Source organism: Trachypithecus francoisi, unplaced genomic scaffold, assembly GCF_009764315.1.
Source record: "Trachypithecus francoisi isolate TF-2019V2 unplaced genomic scaffold, Tfra_2.0 Contig01461, whole genome shotgun sequence".
In the NCBI taxonomy this organism is placed as follows: Eukaryota; Metazoa; Chordata; class Mammalia; order Primates; family Cercopithecidae; genus Trachypithecus; species Trachypithecus francoisi.
The window spans coordinates 5,632,883-5,652,980 of record NW_022681433.1 but is presented as its reverse complement, the minus strand read 5'-3'; the positions used below and the strand labels follow the sequence as shown (position 1 = coordinate 5,652,980).

At 34.5% G+C, this 20,098-nt stretch overlaps 1 protein-coding gene across 8 annotated transcripts in view; it reads right to left on the bottom strand.

Annotated features, from left to right (window-relative positions):
* The window catches only part of TRPC4 (transient receptor potential cation channel subfamily C member 4), a 219,028-nt gene that overhangs the window by 112,611 nt on the left and 86,319 nt on the right, over window positions 1-20,098 (bottom strand). For 7 of the 8 annotated variants that reach the window (XM_033234646.1, XM_033234678.1, XM_033234652.1 and 4 more), the window contains one exon: window positions 2,982-3,500. The exons of the other annotated variant lie outside the window; for it this stretch is intronic. In XM_033234646.1, coding sequence (XP_033090537.1) covers window positions 2,982-3,500 — 519 coding nt within the window. The remainder of the gene's footprint in view (window positions 1-2,981; window positions 3,501-20,098) is intronic. 8 annotated transcript variants of the gene reach the window in all.

The following is a 20,098-nucleotide window of genomic DNA, read 5'->3' as shown; positions in this document are numbered from 1 at the left end:
GAATTTAATGATTTCTGAATAACCTAAGAATACATGCTGTAAAACACAACTTATGATTTTAAAAGATATATATGAAAGTAAAATCTTATTCCTGAATCTTTTAAATTATGCTATCAGTTATCCAATGTTACTTTGCTTTGGGAAAATCATCAATCTGAGAAAAATATGCTCTTTGATAGTAAATGCAAGATACTCCAGAACAACTGTGTAAGAATTTCATTTTCATTTTTTTCTCCATTGAAATTTCAAAACATTTTGAAAGGAAAAAAATACCATATAATGTCTTTTAAAATTGTATCTTTTGGGGAGGATTGCTTGAACCCAGGAGTCTGAGATCAGCCTGGGCAACATAGCAAGACACCATATCTACAAGAAAATTATCTTTTAAAAAATAGCACTAATTCTTATTTTTTTGTTACATGCTAGATGTTTTTTGCTATCTTTTATCTTGTGTTATTAGGCCCTATCACCCTTCCATAACTTCATATTAGCAAGAATACAAACATCTTGAGAGAAGTGTTAGAAATTATCAAATGTCTTCCATTGCTTTGCTTCTTACATACTGAAGATGGGATTAGAGTTATGGCTTTTTCATAGGTTTTGACATTGAATACACTTTTTATATTTATAACATATACAGAAGAACATAAGCAAAGAAAACATGTTCGGAAAGGAAGAACATTTTTAGTGGTTCAGGAACAAAATGAAGAACATACATTCAATGTTTTATTGTCTCTCCTAATAGACTATAAGCTGTATGAGATCAGAGACCTGACACCAGGGAATCCCAAGTGCCCCGTGCGTTGCCTGGAATGTGTTCTGTGAAATATGTGTTGAAAGAGTTATTAAGGAAATTAATGCATGACCAAAGTGTATTAAATGCTTTTTAGTTAAAAATATAAATATAAATATGCAAGAAATTCAAATTACAATTTCTATCTCGAACAACTCTTTGACAGGAATTTGGCAGCGCCAGTTAATGCAATATCATTGACAGCATTCTGTTATGAGGATATGGTAAAGGAGTTTATGAATATTTTGTTCCCAGGCTTTCACAAAAGTTATTGTGGCCAAAGACGACACTAAATCAGCTCTGATGGCATGACCAAAATGAGTGCAGTCAAAAAATAAATCTGAGTTCCTTCACTGGCTGCAGAGAGACCTAAAGAGCAACAAGTGAGCAGAGCATGCTGCTCCTGTGTTTTCTGTTTCATTTCATGAATTGCACATCTTGGGAACTTTATTCCATTTAACGTTTGTAGCATAATGTTAACACTGAACAGCTATGGCATAAGAGAAAATCTTTGCAATCATCGTGTCGATTCTTTAAACCGCTTCTCCAAAGAAAAATTAAAGAAAGCAAAGCATACTACTGTGCTAATATGGATCTTTAAGAAGATTTAGGCCACATCAATATCTCAATATCGTTCAAGTCTAAAGCCTATAATGACTTCTTATCTTCCCATTTACCACTTTGAACATCTTTCATCCATATATCTTGTCGTTGTGCAGTAAAATTATTCTAGTTCATTTAAAATGTTAGATCTCTGAGTCTAAAACATAAAAACCTAAGAAAATGAGTTAATACTGCTGACATGGACTCAAAATAGCAAAGGTGATTTTATAGTTAGAGGGAACGGACACAAAAGAAGCTGTTCACTTCACTATTAAGGAAAAAGTTCATTTCACCTTGTTTCTGGCTCCCATAACAACCAGATCAGCTTCACTAATCACGTAACTAGAGGAAAACATGGAGAAAGCAAATTCAGGTATCTTGAGCCTTGAGTATTTAGTGGGTGGCAACAGACAAAGCAGCCAGGGCTTACATGGGATCATCAAGGCCAAAGTCAAGAGCAACTGAGTACATTTTACAATTCAGAAGTCTTCGACTTTTTCTCTTTGGTTTTTCATCTTACATAGCATTTCTAAGTATTGTTCTGGAATAGAAAATTCCTATCATTTATGGGTGAACAGAGAACCAATATTTTCTTCAGATAGAAGTAAACAGTCTTTTGAGAACTCACTCGAACACAAAGCGATTATGCTGTATGATGAAGGGTAAGAGGTATGAGATTATGCTATTTAATACAACATTTTTAATTTATGGACATTTTACAATAAATGTATTACTCCCTTGCAATGAACTTATTTGGTTTCTTATTCCTGACAAATCAAAAAAGTGAGCAAGACATGAGAAAAGTTTTAGTACTCACATCTGCTATTGTACTAAAGTATTTTATTTTATTAAGAATTTATAATAATGTATTTATTGATATAAATAAAACAATACTATATAATTTACTAAGAGTCTTCACACATCCACATATTTCACACTTCCTAAAAGCCTATGAGGAAAATGTTGTCTATGTATACAGCTGTCCCCAAGCACCTGTGGGGGACTGGTTCCAGGACCTCATGCAGACACCAAAATCCATGGCTGCTCTAGCCCTGCAGCAGTTGGCCCCACAGGACCCATAGATAGGAAAAAATCAGCCTTCCATATCTGAAGGTGCCACATCCTATAAATGTTGCACTTTCCATCCACAGGTGATTGAACCCAAGGATGCAGAACCTGCTGATACAGAGGGCTGATTATATATATATATATTAAATCCATTAAGCAGGTGAGAATACTGAAGCTTAAGGAAATCTGTCTGTGACCCTCTAAAGTTACAAGACTTATAAATGACAGAGCCGGAAATCTCTGTCTGGACATACTAAAATTCATTAGCTTTTCCATTATACCATACTCGATGTGTACATTTTAACACAGAGGCCAAAAACATCAATTATTAAACCATTTATTACTACTCTTCATTATGATTCATAATTATTAATCCAGCAGACAATAAATGTCATCCACTTACAGCTGAATAGAAAATGCTCTAAAACTCAAAACTAATTTTGTCAGTAGCAGTTTGCTTCACTGTGTGTGATTAAATTCTATGGCATTTTGATGGATCAAGTCTGGCAACACTCACCTCTTTTTGACGGTACTTAATGGCCAATTTTAGTCTTGCAAGATCATTTCCACTTTGTTCTTCTATGAGACTATTGTCATCTCGGTAATTAAGAATGATTTCCAGTTCTCTGGAACTTCTTGTCTGATCCAGTAGGTCCTTAGCAAATTGTTTGCACTGCCGTGACAGCTCTTCATACTCCGACTTGAATTCATTTTCCACCTTGCTCAGTTCCTGAAGCTCCCAACTTAACTGAAAGGCTGTGAGAAAAGGATCTTCGCTTGACAGTGCAATGAGAGAGGGACTGGCCAAGGCCTTGTAGATGTTGAGTCTGGAGCGGGAGTGACGGAGGCTGTCCACATCTGAACTGGACACGCATTCCACACAGTTACAGCGGACCTCGTGGGGTCGAGGCACTGAGACTCCTTTCTGAACCAAGAGTTTTATTATCTCATAATTGTTTGTATGGGCTGCCAAAATGATTGGTGTAATGTCCGGAGTGAATTCAGAAAACTGCTTATCAAGGAGTATAGGAGGCACCTAAAAAAAAAAGGCAGAAGTGATGAATATATTTATTCACTTGTTCAAGCCCATGAATTTCATATACCATGCTACAGCAATATGGAACAGGGTTCATATGCCTTTGGCCAGTTTTTTGTTTTTGTTTTTTTTGCAGGAGAGATATGGCCTTTTCCCCTACAAAAGACAAGACAAAATTGGGGAAAAAACTTTCCAATATGATACATTATTCTTTTCTTAATCTGAGTTATGACATTTTACAGCATTTTAAAATAGGTGGTTATGGAAACTCTTTACTTGATGAAAGTCTTTCTTTCTTTTAAATAAGCCCAACTTGTTTTCTGGCTGACAACCTTTGCTTTGGTTTCTCAGAGATGTTGACGTCCTAAATAATCAAGAAATACACTCAAAAACAGCAAATGATTTGTTTTAAACCCAAGCTCTTTCTCTGCACTAGAAGTCCTTTAATTCCTCAATTAGGTCTTGTCTTTTGTTTGTTTTTACTGTGTTTTAGCTTCTGCTTTCCTATCATTCAGCCTAGTGACTAAATGTGGCAATAAAAATAAGTGGGCTGGCCTCATGCTTCCTCTTTTCATCTGTGCTTTTCGGGTATATTTTCCAGATGACAAGAGGTTCTCCATAGCTAGCATTACTGTTTTATTAGAAATAAGCCAAGCATTGAGTCAAGTCAGCAGTGTGAATTCCACTGAGTCAGGTCACCAATGTGTTTAGGCACGACTTCCTTTGGGTTATGCTCTAGGGATGGTAATGATGAAAATAATAATAGCTGCTATTTAGTAAGCATCTGCTAGGTACATTAACCCTCACCCTTTATTATTCACATTTTATGGATGTAGTTCCTCAGTGAGTAAGTGGAAGGCCTGCAATTTGACCTGCAGTTTCCATATACTTTAAAGACCTTATATAAATAATAAACACAGATTCACCGTCTGACACCCAAGCCTGAGTGAATTGCACTGCACTATGTTGCTTTAGCACTTTCAGTTTTTTATTTTTGATGGCGCAAAGCCATGGAAGCATTTATAAAAAGTAAATGCTACATAAGGGCAGTTAAACAGGCGTGGCAGAAAAAATGATGATGCACATCACATTGAAATATGCTGCTGGAAAAATGAAGGAAACCACAAAAAGATCAGAGGAAAACCATGTGGAGAAAAATGACACTCATGACGACACTTCACTAATGCTACTTTTAAATATAGGTACATTTTTATATGTGGATAATTACATACATTTTAAAGTCATCTGGCCATATAGGATATCCCTTGGTTTCACCAGAAACACTAAAGATAATAGGAATGAAATGTTCTGTTTAAAATTTCCTTTACAGAGGTATGCAATTATTTAATAGTGAAGATGGTAATAAACACTTTTTGAAATGTGCTTGTGAATACTAGGGTGACCACACTGCCTGTAAAGATAGTGTTTTACATTTGTGCACTTTGAGGTCACTATGAAGGTAAATAAAGACTCCTTGGTCACAAGCAGTGCAATCTCGTATCAGTAAATCTGATAACCAAAATGGCTCCTGAGTGATTAAGGTTTGTCAAGTGGATGTAGTGTGCATCTGCCTGACAAAGTGAGAATTCACGTCCCAGGTAAGACCGAGTGGGACGACTCGAGATTTCATCGTGCTGTTCAGCATGGTACAAAATTTACAACTTATGTATTATTTCTGGAATTTTCAATTTAATATTTTTGGACCACAGTTAAGTGTTGGTAACTGAAACTGATGAAAGCAAAACTTTGGATATGAGGGGACTACTGTACTTTTAGTGTTTTCTGTGGCAGACAACGAGGGAAGACAAAACAATGTAACTAAATAATTTCCTACATTAGATGTATATTTAAGTGATAGATGTAATTTGCAGGTAATTTCTGGATTCAGTACAATTTCATCTTGTATTTCTATGCTTTTTAAGCTGTTAAGAATTTAAAATGTATTAACCATAAAATATATCTTTGTAGAATATTGCAGAAAATTTTATTTTAAAAATAAGTATAATATATCCATACAGAATAGCACACATTTTTTTCCAAAAAATAACAGTGTAGAAGTATTAAAGAGAGATATAGTAAGTTTATTAAAATATGTGAGAATATAACAAGAATAAATCTGTTTGAGTTTTAATATTCAATAAACCATTGCATATTTTAATTTTTAAAAATATAAGAACATTTATAAGTATAAACATATCTAATTTTTATCTCTTATGAGAAACTTTATTTTTGAAAATGATTTTTGAGTGGAACTATTCTATAGATCCACTCATAAGAATTGATTGGTCAGTAATGATATGGTTTGGTTTTGGGTCCCCACCCAAATCCCATTTTGAATTGTACCCCTCATATATAGAGGGATATAGTTGGTGAGCAGTGATTGGATCATGGGGACGACTTCTCCCATGCTGTTCTTGTAATAGAGAGTTCTCACAAGATCTGGCTGTTTGATAAGTGTCTGGTACTTCCCCCTTCTTTCTCTCACTCTCTCCTGCTGCCATGTAAGATGTGCCTTGCTTCTCTTTTGCCTTCTGCCATGATTATCAGTTTCTTGAGGGCTCCCCAGCCATATGGAACTGTGAGTTAATTAAACCTCTTTCCTTTATAAATTACCCAGTCTCAGGCAGTATCTTTACAGAAGTGTGAAAATGGACTAATATAGTAAATAACTATTGTTAAATTATATACTCATAATTATTTTAGAGCTTACTCTTACTCTAAAATGTATTCTAAATTTAACATTATATGTTGTCGTCACCACTAATTGCCTGCCACCCAGCTGGTCATAGAGTGTTAGACATCAGGAACTGATTGTCTTAGCTGGACTCCATGGGGGACTCTGCTGGGACCCTCAGCCAGGCAGGCAAAATATTAATGTTTATCTAGGTCTCAGGAGACAGGTTTGCATCCTCTCCGATTGCATGAAGACAATAAAAACCAAACAAAAGTGTTTTAAGAAAATAATTGCCTGTTATGGAGTACTAACTACAAGCCTACATCAATTATTACATGGTTTTTGAAAGCCTGAGTTTTTCTTATTCTCTCATCACTTCTACATTTATTATATTGCATTCTTCTACGTATGAAAGTTCTCCCTCTTCTCCTTTTTGTTGTTGGATATTGCTGTGACCCCATGAATTCTTTCTTTTATTTAATATATTATGATTCATTGCTGTCACTATTCATTTTATGCTTGTTATTAAAGTATAACATACATATACTAAAATGCATAAATATTAATATACAACTTGATGACTTTTAAAAATCTGAACATGCTTAGGTAACACAACCCAGATTAAAACCTAGAAGCGTGCCTGCACCTCACAAGCCTCCCACTTGCTACTCTTTTCAGTTATTACTTTTCTCAGGTATACCCACAGATTTAATGGTTATCAGTATAAGTTACTTCCACACACTTTTTAAATTTTATATAAATAGAATCACAAAATATGTGCTTTTTATGTCTAGCTTTCTTTGTTCAACTTTAGTTCTTTGAAATATATTCCTGTTATTAGTAGCAAAAACTGTTTTTTCAATTCTGCAAAATACTTCAATTTCTATTTTATTTCATTTCATTGTTGATGACATTTTTGTGGTTTGCAGGCTGGGGCCATTAGGAATATTGCTCTTATGCACATTTTATTTCTGGTTTGAAAATGAGAGGAAAATGTACATGTATATTGATCCTGCATATTGGGATGGAATTTTCTTGTCACACAGTTTTCTTAAGCTAAACTTACACCAACTTGTCTGGCCACCACAATTATACTTGGTTTTATTTATTATATTTATGCCATATACAAATAATTTCTTATTTATTATGAGTGTTGAATTTTGTCTAATGCCTTTCCTGTTTCAATGGATATAATCATATAATTGTCCTCCTTAGTCCTAAAAGTATGGCAAATTATATTAACACATTTCTGAATATTGAAACATTCTGGCCTGAAATTATTCCCACATGGTCAAACGCATAATGTTTTTACTTTGGCAATTTTTTAAAAATTTTTTATTATTTTTGTATTTTAAGTTCTGGAGTACATGTGCGGAAGTGCAGGTTTGTTACATAGATATACATGTGCCATGGTGGTTTGCTGCACCCATCAACCCACCATCTACGTTAGCTATTTCTCCTAATGTTGTCCCTCCCCTAGTCCCCCACCCTCGACAGGCCCCAGTGTGTGATGTTCCCCTCCCTGTGTCCATGTGTTCTCATTGTTCGACTCCCACTTATGAGAAATATTTTGGAATCGATTTTCCTAAGTGAGATGGATTTCTTTTTTTTTTTTTTTGAGACGGAGTCTTGCTCTGTCACCCAGGCTGGAGTGCAGTGGCCGGATCTCAGCTCACTGCAAGCTCCGCCTCCCGGGTTCACGCCATTCTCCCGCCTCAGCCTCCGGAGTAGCTGGGACTACAGGCGCCCGCCACCTCGCCCGGCTAGTTTTTTGTATTTTTTGTAGAGACGGGGTTTCACCGTGTTAGCCAGGATGGTCTCGATCTCCTGACCTCGTGATCCACCCGTCTCGGGCTCCCAAAGTGCTGGGATTACAGGCTTGAGCCACCGCGCCCGGCCGTGAGATGGATTTCTAATCTTCACTGTGCTGTCTTTATCAAGTTTTGGTATCAATGTGAAGTTTTCTTCATTAAAAGAATAAGAATGCTTTCCCCCTGAATGTAGTCTACCAGTAGCTAACTGGTCCAGGTTCTTCCTCAGTTTTAAAACACAGGAACAATGGAGGACCAAGCAGAGTTGATGGACAGGGCCTAGCCCTTTCCACCCAGCATAGGACATGGCTCATTAGGCAGCCGTATCCTCTGGAGCTCCTGTTTACAGTGGCAGGAACATTCGTCCGCTCTGCATCATGACTTCCGCTTCTCCATCCTGCTTCCTTTGCTTTTAATTTCAAAGACGCTATTCGAAATATATACAAATGTAGGAAAATGTACATTTTATTTTTGCTTTGAAAACGAGAAAAGAAAGAGAGAAAGAAAGAGAGAGAAGGGTCTGATAAAAGACTTCATGGTTAACCAGCTAATAGAATAGAAGCTTTAATAAAGGGAAGGGGAACCCCATGGTTACTATAAAATTATTAATATAAAATGTAAACCATCCTAAAGGAAAAGATGGGTCTTTGGGATCTTCAATTCTGTCCCTCCACTACTGCAAATGTGGTTTTTCTAATATAGCAACCTCTTCAGGCAATTCCCTTTCTTAAAATGTTTTATAATTACTTTGATCCAATCATTTATTCATGTATTGAATCAACAAATATTCACTGAGTCTATTGTCTGGCACTGCATTAGATGTAGAGAATTAAGAAAAATGAAGATAAAGCAGTTCAAATCCTCACAGAGATGACTGTCGTATTTGACAGAAAAGTAGAACACAGATTTCCTGTATCTCCCAAGCAAACTGAATCAAATGTTTATTTACTTCAAATCCAACATCATGGTAGGTATCAAGAGAAATACACAGAAAAATAAGAAATGAGTACATGCAGTGTCACATCAGATGATAACCAAATTTTAATCTGAAACTTTCAGTTCTGAAAATTTGCCAAGTACTTTCCAAAATCTCAGGGTACTTTTTCTGCTTTATATATATATCCTATATTGGACTGGCAGAGTTAGAATACAACAGTAACTGTAGAAATCTGCTATAAGCCTTAGAACATAAAAATTATTTGCTAAATACAGTTTTTTTGTTCGGTACTAACAAGAATACGGTAGTGCCCAACATTTTACTTTCCTTAGCAAGAAGCGAATAACTGACATACTTGGAGCAGAAAACCGCAGATGCAAACTGTTCTTTTGGAAGTGTTAGAACATTCAGGCTGCCATTCTTTTTCTACTTGGCAAAGTGCCTAGCAGATAGGTGGTGTTCCATAGATGACATATCGACTTATTCTCCACACAGGTGACTGCCATTTCCGTAGGGTGAAGCCACTAAATCAGATTTCCAAGCCTTCCAATTGGAAACGGAGTCAATCTCAGACGACAAGGAAGGGCAGATCACAGATAGTGAAACAATGCAAGCTAAAATGGCCCCCTCAGGATTTTGCTCTCAGGATGAATCTCTCTCTAGAAAGACCAAAACACCACTTCTGTCCCCCTCCCCCTCCCAGACCCTTTTTCTTTGCTAAGTTTTCCTGGCTCGCCTTTCAAAATGTCCTAATGTTACAGCCCTTCATTTGTACACAAATGGTCTTTGGGGTATATAGAGACTTAAATTCCCCAGTCCTTTTCCCTAGATGGCTGGTACATTTAGCTAGATGGCTGAACATTATTTCAGATGTTATGTCCCAGGATTACAGATTTGCAGGTGCTCAAACAAAAAAGAAAATAAAGAAAATAACTTCACTAAATCTTATAACAATATATCAGGTCACTTTAATGCCTTTCAATTAATTAACAAATAATTACTATACATGAGCAATGTACAAGGCAATGTGCTGGTGGTAAAAAATGTGTTTTGCCCTCTGGAAACATAATGGAAATTTCCTCTCTCCCTAAACACACACACATACGTGCGCGAGCGCACACAGTGTAATAATACTATACAAACGATTTTTTTTTTTTTTTTGAGATGGAGTCTCGCTCTGTCGCCCAGGCTGGAAGTCTAAAATATAAGTCATTTGACCTCAGAAACATTTAGAAAACCCAGAAAATGGGCTTAATGCCCCTTTATCATGCTTCTTTCTCAACACAGTCTATTTTCTATCTCAATCCCTCTCCTTTGCTTTATTCAATGTCTCCCGTATGTACTCTTTCTCTTTCCTTTTGTGGTTCCATTGTTACAAGTGAAGAGCACATTTTTCTAACACATAAAATAAATAGGCCATTGTAGGCACTCAGTAACTATTACTTTTCCATTAACTTTTCTTCTTAAATTTATAAAGTTTTCCATCTAGCATATTTAAGGACATACCCCGCAGATGAAAATCACACTGTGTTTTATTTATTTTGCTGAAGTAAAATCTACAGACATAAAGGCATTATACCCAGGAAAACGTTTTTGCATTAAATGATATACTCACATTACTAAGAAGCAAACCACATACTCCAAACAAACTACTTTTTAAAAATAGATTCCAAGTTATTGAATCACATATTTCAGTCAGCAATCTATAACAATCGTAGAAGAGGCAATTAAAAGAGGATCCTGAAATTAAACCAAATAAATCCCCCTGTTTTTTATATTGCATAAGTAACCATAAGGTTGCTTTGGCTTTTATTCTGTCCAAACTTTATAAATTTATCTGTTCAACTTTTTTTTCTCAATTTTACTGCAAGATTAGTTACATTAATAACTGTATTATTTTGATAACATACAGCATTAAATATTATTGACGTATACAAGCAATCCATTAACTTAACTTATAACTGATTGCTATTCTTAAAAGGTATCTACATATTTCACCCTGAAGTGACTCAGCACCAATCTGAAGCACCTATTTTAAAAATAGAGAGTCTGAGGTTTTACCCAAACGTATTAACTTTTGCCATTAAAAGTAACGACAAATACGTCATAGAAATTTATCTCTGTCACTAAAATATACATGTTTGAACCATTATTAATACTGAAGTCAAAATTTTTGGAGAGAAATTCATTCTGAAGTGACATTCATACAATTTAAGGGTATTCAATCTATTAAATTCAGTTTTTACAAAATAGGTTACATTGAGTAAAAACAGTTTACTGACATAATACTGTTTGGTGTACCCTAGATTTTAAGAATAAATGGATACATATTCTAACCTGGCTCTTAAGAAAAAAAAAAAAAAGAAATAGGATCTCACTCTGTGGCCCGGGCTGAACTGTAGTGGCATAAACACCAATCACCTCTTTCCTGGGCTCAAACAATCCTTTCCTCTCAGCCTCCCAAGTAATTGGGACTACAGGCATAGCACCACCATACCTGGATAATTTTTTATTTTTTGCAGAGACAGAGTCTCACTATATTGCCCAGGCTGGTCTCAAACTCCTAGGCTCAAGTGATCCCCCTCCTCTCAGCCTCCCAAGTAGCTGGACCATAGGCACAGCACCACCACGCCTGGATCATATTTTTGTAGGGACAGCATCTCACTATATTGTCCAGGCTGGTCTTAAACTCCTAGGCTCAAGTGATCCTCCTACCTCAGCCTCCCAATGTGCTGGGATTACGGGAGTGCACTCACTTGGCTCTGTTTTTAATTATCTCTACAATCCTGTGAAAGTCTCTTAAAGATGTTAAGGGGCATTTTTTATATGCAAAGGAATATCCCTTGTAACATGAAATTTCTGTGACTCAAATGCCTTTTTAAAGTTCTAGATGATAGTAAAATAATAGAAACTTTATGAAAAAGGTGTTTCTTTTTTCAAGGGCTTCAATAAAAATGTGCTAAATTATTTAGTTGCCCCTTGTGTTTAGGATCATTGTTTTACTCTAATATATCAAAAGCAACACTTAAAAAAACCCTCAGGATAATAATTATAAAATTTATCTCTTTCATACTCAGAGACTGATTTCTAATTCAAATCAACACAAGAAATTTCAGCTTAAAGTTATATTTAAAATTTTGTATAGCATTATATTTAAAAATTTATTTGACAACAGTAATTTAGAACCTAAATTTATATACCTATGTGTGTATATGTATGTGCGTGTGTGCACACGCACATACATATATACATATGAGCACAAACTACTTGCACAAAAGCAAGTGGATGTCATATGAATGAAGAAATCGACAGATGAATGCATGGATGGACAGGTGGATGAATAAGTTCGGTTACGATCTTATCGAAACAAAGTCAAAAGTATTATTTTAGGCTCAAACTTCTGCCTTGAAAGAGTAAACAGAATTCAAATTTGCACTTATACAGACAAAAAATTCTTTCTTAGTCTCAGCCTAGGACTAATAATTTACCACAATGTTCACGACAAGTGGTGGATAAGAGCAAAGACTCTTGTGCTTTTTACTTCTTCAGTGTGGTTGCAACTTTAAATACACTATTTTTTTTTTTTTCTGAGATGGAGTCTTGCTCTGTCGCCCAGGCTGGAGTGTAATGGCATGATCTTGGCTCACTGCAACCTTTGCCTCCCAGGTTCAATTGATTCTCCTGCCTCAGCCTCCCGAGTAGCTGGGATTACAGGCATGCACCACCACACTTGGCTAATTTTTTTGGATTTTTAGCAGAGATGGGTTTTTACCATGTTGGCCATGAACTCAGGTGATCCACCCACCTCGGCCTCCCAAAGTGCTGGGATTACAGGCGTGAGCCACTGTGACTGGCCTAAATACACTAATGTTTGATTTGACGTCTGATGAAACATTGATCCAGAAAATAATTATAATAAACAGCTTGAAAGAAATTTGGCACAGTTACATACATATGGCTCTAAATCAGGAGTTTTTAAATTTTTGTGTGCCACAGACTTCTTTGGAGATCTGAAGCAGCCTGTGGACCCTCATTCAGAAACAACACTATTTCTTTTTTTTTTTTTTTTTGAGACAGAGTCTCGCTCTGTCGCCCAGGCTGGAGTGCAGTGGCCGGATCTCAGCTCACTGCAAGCTCCGCCTCCGGGAAAGAACACTATTTCTAAACAAAATCCATAGTATTACAGATAAAAATATATTTAAATATATTTACAATATATTGAAAAGCAAATATGCAATGCGGTAACATATGTGCCTATTAGTACATTAAGTAAAAAGTTATACTGGAAGATAATTAGACTACTTTTGAAATAATAAACATATAGGTATATCAGATATATAGTGTAATAGTGATATGATAGGAAAATATCTATAGGAAAATATATTGACAAAGACACAGGCATGGCTAGTGAAACTGATTTTTGGCCTACATTCATAATTGAAGGAAATTACGTGAAATTTACTAAAACTAAAGATGTATTTTTTCCCCTCTTCGTTCACAGATATCTTTGAATTCTGTTTAGCACATCACTAAGTTAAGATCTCTTAAGTCTAAGTAAATTAAGACTTGGAAGACAAATACAATTTTTAACCGGAAAGCACCAAGCAGATAGTCTTTTTGTAGGAGAAGTAATTGGAAAATTAGGAAGACTTTCTGGAAAGGAAGGTATGATATTTGAAAATTTTTAAAAATTACATTTATATTTATTAAAACACAGAATATTCTATTATGGATGTCTTAGAGTATCAAGCTGAAGAAATAAATCACAACACACACACACACACACACAAAAAAATATTTACTTCATGCAGAAAAATTCTGGAGATTTGGGGAAAGATGCAGAAGATCTAAAATGTAAATAAAAGTTACTGAAAGATAAAGAATACCTAGAGAAAAGTCAAAAGTGAGGCATAAACAACCAGACAAATTTCTTATTCTAAGCAAATGATGAGTCTGTGCACTGATAGTATTTCCAGGTATTTGGTTAAAGTAATGATAACAATTATTTACAATTAAATATATTCCGGTGAAATCCCAAATGAGTGGGTAGGGTTCAAGGTTGGAAAATTTTTAAAAAACAGCACTTTATTTTACTGAGTCTCTTAGGTACAACATAGATCTTCCTTAATTTACTTGACATATGGGCCTCTATATTTCAGTTAGGGGTAATTTGCCTGTTCACGTAAGTTACTGACTTTTGGCCTCCATATTATTTTAAAATCATTGTATATATTACTACTTTTATTTGTTGCAGTTTTCTGCTTTAGTTTTGTATTTTAGATGGGCAATAAACAAAAGTCTTGGTTGCTAACAAACTAAGAAATCCTATTCTACATCAACAAAGATCAAACAAAAATTAAAATAAAATGTAAAATTATCTGGTAAGGACATCACTAAAATAATTGTTAGTATGTTGAATCCAACAGTGTATCAAAGGGATAAAGTAGAGCTTATTTCAAAAATGCAAATTACTTTTATAATTATGATATTTTTAGCTATCATTATGGTAAATAATATTTTTCAATGTGATAATATTGTATGTGAAACAGTGTTTGAAGAATTTCATCACTATTCCTAGAAATGATAAGGATTATTTACCAAAAACCAGTAGCAAAATGCATAATAAAGAATGAAAACTTTTTTCATTAAAATTAGAAATAAGATGGAAATGTTTATTCTCACCATCTTACTCGTGATTATTTTGGACTTTCTACATAATGCAATAAGATTAGAAAATGAAATATTAAGAAACAAGCTGTTCCTGTTTGGCAGATTACATGGTCATATATTTTGAAAAACTCAGAGATTTCAAGTTTAGAAGTATGAATAAAGCTTAATTCGACATGCACATGCAGTACAGAAATCTATACTTTTCTTGATATTAGTAATACAACTTAATAACAGAAGTGATTACATACAGAATGATAAAAGTTGGACATTATTAAGTGACAATGGATATAGTAAGTGTGAATAGATTATAGAAAAAATAAAACCTTATTAGGGCATAAAATAAAATCAGAAATATAGGAAAATCATTCTGTTTGTGAAATGAAGACGTCATATCAGAGTTATGTTGATTTTTTTTATAATAAATATATGCATTTAGTACCATTTCATTAGAATATTTTTGGTTATATTGTTGTATTTAGAACTTGATAAAATTGTTATATTAATTGATATGAAGGAATATATATCCAAGAATGGCTAAAAAATATGAAATTGAGACTATAATCCAAGAATATAGTGAGAGATATGAATCACTTGAACAGAATTTTGACCAGAATTACTTTTGTTTATATATTTAAAGTTTATATGTGAAAAGTGAAATTTTTATTTATTTGGAAAAGCAGTTCATTTGCTAACTGGCACTGAAACAATCTTCTACCCAAGCAAAGTTAGGCTATTATCTCGTGTCATAACAACAAATTTGAGAATGGGGTAAATATTTAGATGCAAACAACAAAAAGCAACACAATTTTAGAAGAGTGATTGTCTGCCCTGAGATTGAGAGCTCTTAAAGCAAGACTGTAAACACAGAATGAAAAACCACATATTTTGTTATACAATTATTCAGTGGAATGGCCAAAGACACAATACATACATAAAGTAAAAAATAAGCTAATAAACTACAATAAAATGCATTTGCAACATATGAAACATACTTAATAACACACACAGAAAAAAATGTAAATCAAAAAACATAAGCAATACAATGGACAAATAAGCAGTTATAAGCAGATATTTTACAGAAGAAAATCAAAGGGCTAGAAATATAAGAAATGATGATTTTTCTCAATAGTCAAGGAAAAACAACTAAAAACAATAATGAAATACAAATATTTGTCCATCATATGGTCACGTTTGAAAAGCTGTGGAGACAGGCTCCCCCATTCATTGAAAGCTAGAGGGATAAAATGTTATAGCTTTATGGGAGAGTATGCAGCGTTTATACAAATCTCGAGAAGTCTTACCTCAGGGACTGCTTCCTACAGAAAAGCAGGGACAATGAGAATATTTCTTTACATTTATTTCATCACTTTGTGTCCTGATAGAAATTTGGACATCACTTCCATGTTTTTCAAAAGAGAACAGTTTGAACAAATTATACAAACATATTCTTGTGTGAAATATTATGATGACATTGAATATTTGAATTAGCAGGAATGTTGTATGTATCATTCCAGAGAGATGCTCCTGAAGTTTCATTTTGTCATGCTGGAGAGTTGTAGAATAATTATTTATATAAAGGTTCCTTATTTTAGGCTCTTTAAACACTAGTTGAGAATCTACTTTCTATCAGACATTGTCCTTAGTATTATCTCTATCTGAACTACTTTATTTGATGTGCAAAATCCTTTATAATTAGTTCAATCTCTATATTAAAATCTACTGTGCACTATGCTTCAGTATGCTTCCTATGGTTTGAGCATTTCACCATCAAACTTTCCATACAGCTTTTTAAATTGGTGTTTGCCTTTTCCCTCTCACTTATCCAATTCTGTCACTCAGAACCCATCTTAGTATTATAATTTTTATGATGTCCTTTTGTAAAATGGAACTGTCAATGGGCTGCTTTTTTTGTCTTTAATGGAGGAAGGGGGAAAGGGAAGGTATTATAACTTTCCTACAAGTCAAGATGAACCCATTTTCAGAAAAGGAGTTTCTAAGAATAGTTAGGAGGATGAGTGCATACTCCACAATTGCAGATTCCCTTATTTCCATCGAAGGCTCTTATTACAAAGTACACCTAACTTCACCCAAGCTTTAGCACAAGTCCATGGCCCACAGGCTGTATGTGGCCCAGGACAGCTTTGAATGCAGCCCAACATAAATTTACAAACTTTCTTAAAACGTTATGAGATTTTTTTTGCAATTAAAAATAATCTCATCAGCTATTGTTAGTGTCAGTGTATTTTATATGTGGCCCAAGACATTCCTCTTCTAAAGTGGTCCTAGGAAGTCAAAAAATTAGATACCCTGCTTTAGTTAGTGATGCATCCAGTATAAGTAAGGATAACTTAATATCAATAACTACTTTTATTTTTGTAAAGCAAACATTCATTTGAAATTGCACAGACTACTCTTTATTGGAAGCCCATTTTCAGTCTACTTTGAATTAAAAATACCAGCAAAGACTTACAGTGTTGATTTGAAAAGGCATATAGGGCACATAGTAAATATCCTATGATTGAATGACAGATTTATCTTAGAAAAAGGATATGCATTGATACAAATGATCTGGCTAAAACTACTTCAATTAATTGATGTTGTAAGTGCAAATATACTTGGAGTCTAATGATAATAAGATAAGCAATAGCTAACCTGTATGAAACACTTGCCGTGCACCATGCCCTGTGTGGGGAGCTTGTTATACCTCATCTCAGTCAATCCTCAATATAATGTTTACATGTACTATTATTGTTATCTTCTTTATACAAAAGAGAATGACAGGCCTCAGAGAAGTTCAGTAACTTGCTCATGGTCATATAGAAATCCATGCAACCTGATTCCAGAGTCTAAATTCTTCATCAGTAGATGATATGTCTTCTAGGTAAGGCAGTTGCAAATTGTGGGAACAACTCAGGTAGCAAGAATAGGAAAATGTTCATTAAATCCTGCCTCAACCATTCTAGCTGTGACGAAGCCAGTTAACTTCCCCACATTTCTATTTTCTCATTTCCAAATGTGGGCATTTGTTCAAGATATTTCTCATTAAGGAATAAGAACTGAAGAAGCATATATCAAAGCCTTCTCAAAGTTAATTCCCATAGGGCTGTGGTGAAGATTAAATGTGAAAGAATGTTGTAATCTATAAATCACTAAATAACATGGAGATACTAGTGTTATGTGACAGTCCTAGGATTGTTAGGAGCAAGACCAGAAAACTGTCTTGTTCAGTTTGACCAGATTCATTTGTTTCTCCTCACATAAACACAGTCCCAATTATAGTGCTTGATTCATCCGAAAGGTAGAACAATAATTTCCTTGTGAGCCAATTTTGTAAGGTAGATGTGAAAGTTTACGATGCATGCTTTTTGTTGCTGAAAATTTAAGCTGTGTATTTCCTGAAATGGCATCTGCTTCTTTATTGTGTACAGCTGTATATCCATCAGGAATAATAATTAAATACTTTTTTGTATTATAGGTAAATACTGGAGAAATATATTACAACTCTCAAGGAGACATCAAACAAATAGCAACTTTAAATCACCACCAGGTTGGACTAGAATGAATCACTAAAGGAACTTGAGGGTTACTATCACTAACTCTTAGATTGTTTAGTTCACAGACTTCACTTTTTAAAAACTATATAATATATACATGTATATATGACACTGAAAGGGAATCTACTAAATGACATTTAAGTAAATGTTAAGTTTGTTGAAAATTTGAACTGTCTGACATTTCGAAATTTAGAGATGGAGAAGATGAGGAAGGACCAGTAAAAGATATTGAGAAAATAGATGGTGAAGTAGGCGAAAAATAAGGAGAGTGTGAAATCCTGAAGTACTAAGGCATATATTGAGGCAGGTTGGTAGCTATGGTGGTGGAAGCATATGGAAGTTTTCCCATGACTGATGCTATTTTCTTAGTAAAATAGAAAACAAGGCTTCACCTGAGGAAGAGGAGAAGAGAATTGAGGAACTTGTTGAAGAAAAGAGAGAGAGAGAAAAAATGAATGAATCCTCTAGGCAAGTGGGAGGGTACCCAGGAAATGTAGTAACATTGCTGGGCACCCCTGAGCACCCGCTTGAAATTAGTGGTCATGACTTTAGCGTGAAACTAGCTCAAATGGTTATATGCTTTCCTTAGCCCTCTCTGGCCACCTGAGTACAAGCATACAATAGGCAGAGATTGGACTAAACCAAAAATGTAATTTTACCAGATAATATTAAAAAACGAGTGAGGCAAACTTGTCTTCAGGTGGGAAACTACAAGGATCAATCACTGAATTTTAAATCAGGGAAGTAACATCACAAGGGATGAGGGTCAAAACATATTAGAGTATGCGTGGGTACTAGATAGAATGAGCAGGGAAGAAATTGTGATGTTGGGGTAGAATAGTTAATGATAGTACCAAGTCCAAGGGTGGCCCTAGTAGGAGGTGACTAACTCAAGATGGAGTTAAAGAGACATATCTGGGAAAAAGGAAAGTAGGTTAAGGACGCCAGCATAATTCTAGCATTGTCCAGGTGTACAGTCAGAGAATCTGGATAACACCATTGTTGAGGAGCATGACAGTAAATCTGAGGCTGAAATCTCCAAACAATGAGATTCCATAGAATATTACTATTGGGGCGGAGACATTAAAAGGAAGCAACAGCTGAGTACGAACAAGGACCAGTGGTGTGACGGATGACTGCTAGGGAGACTCAGATCTCAACTAGAAATGAAGGGGCTTTCAATAAATTTTTCTATTTTACCTCTTGAAACTCCTGCACAATTTTGGGTTAGACAATTCAAATGTTTGTTACTGTTGAAATAACTCTCTTTTTGTAAGTATATATTATATATTTTTTTCTATATATATTTGTATATAATTTTTAAATTATAATTTCCTGGTGCTAGTGTTCATAATGTATAGACCAACTTTGATAAGTGTCTAAAATGCATTTGAATTTTATATATTAATATTTTATGCTATGACTTTCATAAACTTTCATATTGGTTACAATAATTTATCTGTAGACGATGTTTTGTTTTTATGTAGACTAATTATCTGAACACATCTTTTAACTTTTCCAGTCTTCATATCTTTTTTGTTTGTTTGTTTTTGTTCAAACCAGGGCCTCCAGTAGAATTGCATAAAAAGTAATAATGAGAAAGCTCATTTTACTGATATTAACATGAATGTTTGTAATATTTCACTTTTCAGAATGATATAAACTGTAGAGTTTTTGTTAGATTCTCTTAATCAAGTTAAGGAATATCTTTTGTCTATTCCATTCTTGGTTTGCTAAAGTTTTTTTGTTTGGTTTTGTTTTCCCCTATCATTGATAAAAATTTTATCAAATGCTTTTTTTTTCCTTTTTTTTGCATCTGCTGAGAATCTTGTGTTTCTTTCACCTTTATCTGTTAAGGCAGTGAAATACTTTACTACATTTTTCTAATTCTTGCTTAATATTTTTACACTTATATTTTTGAGTGAGATGAGCATATTTTTTTCTTATGTTGT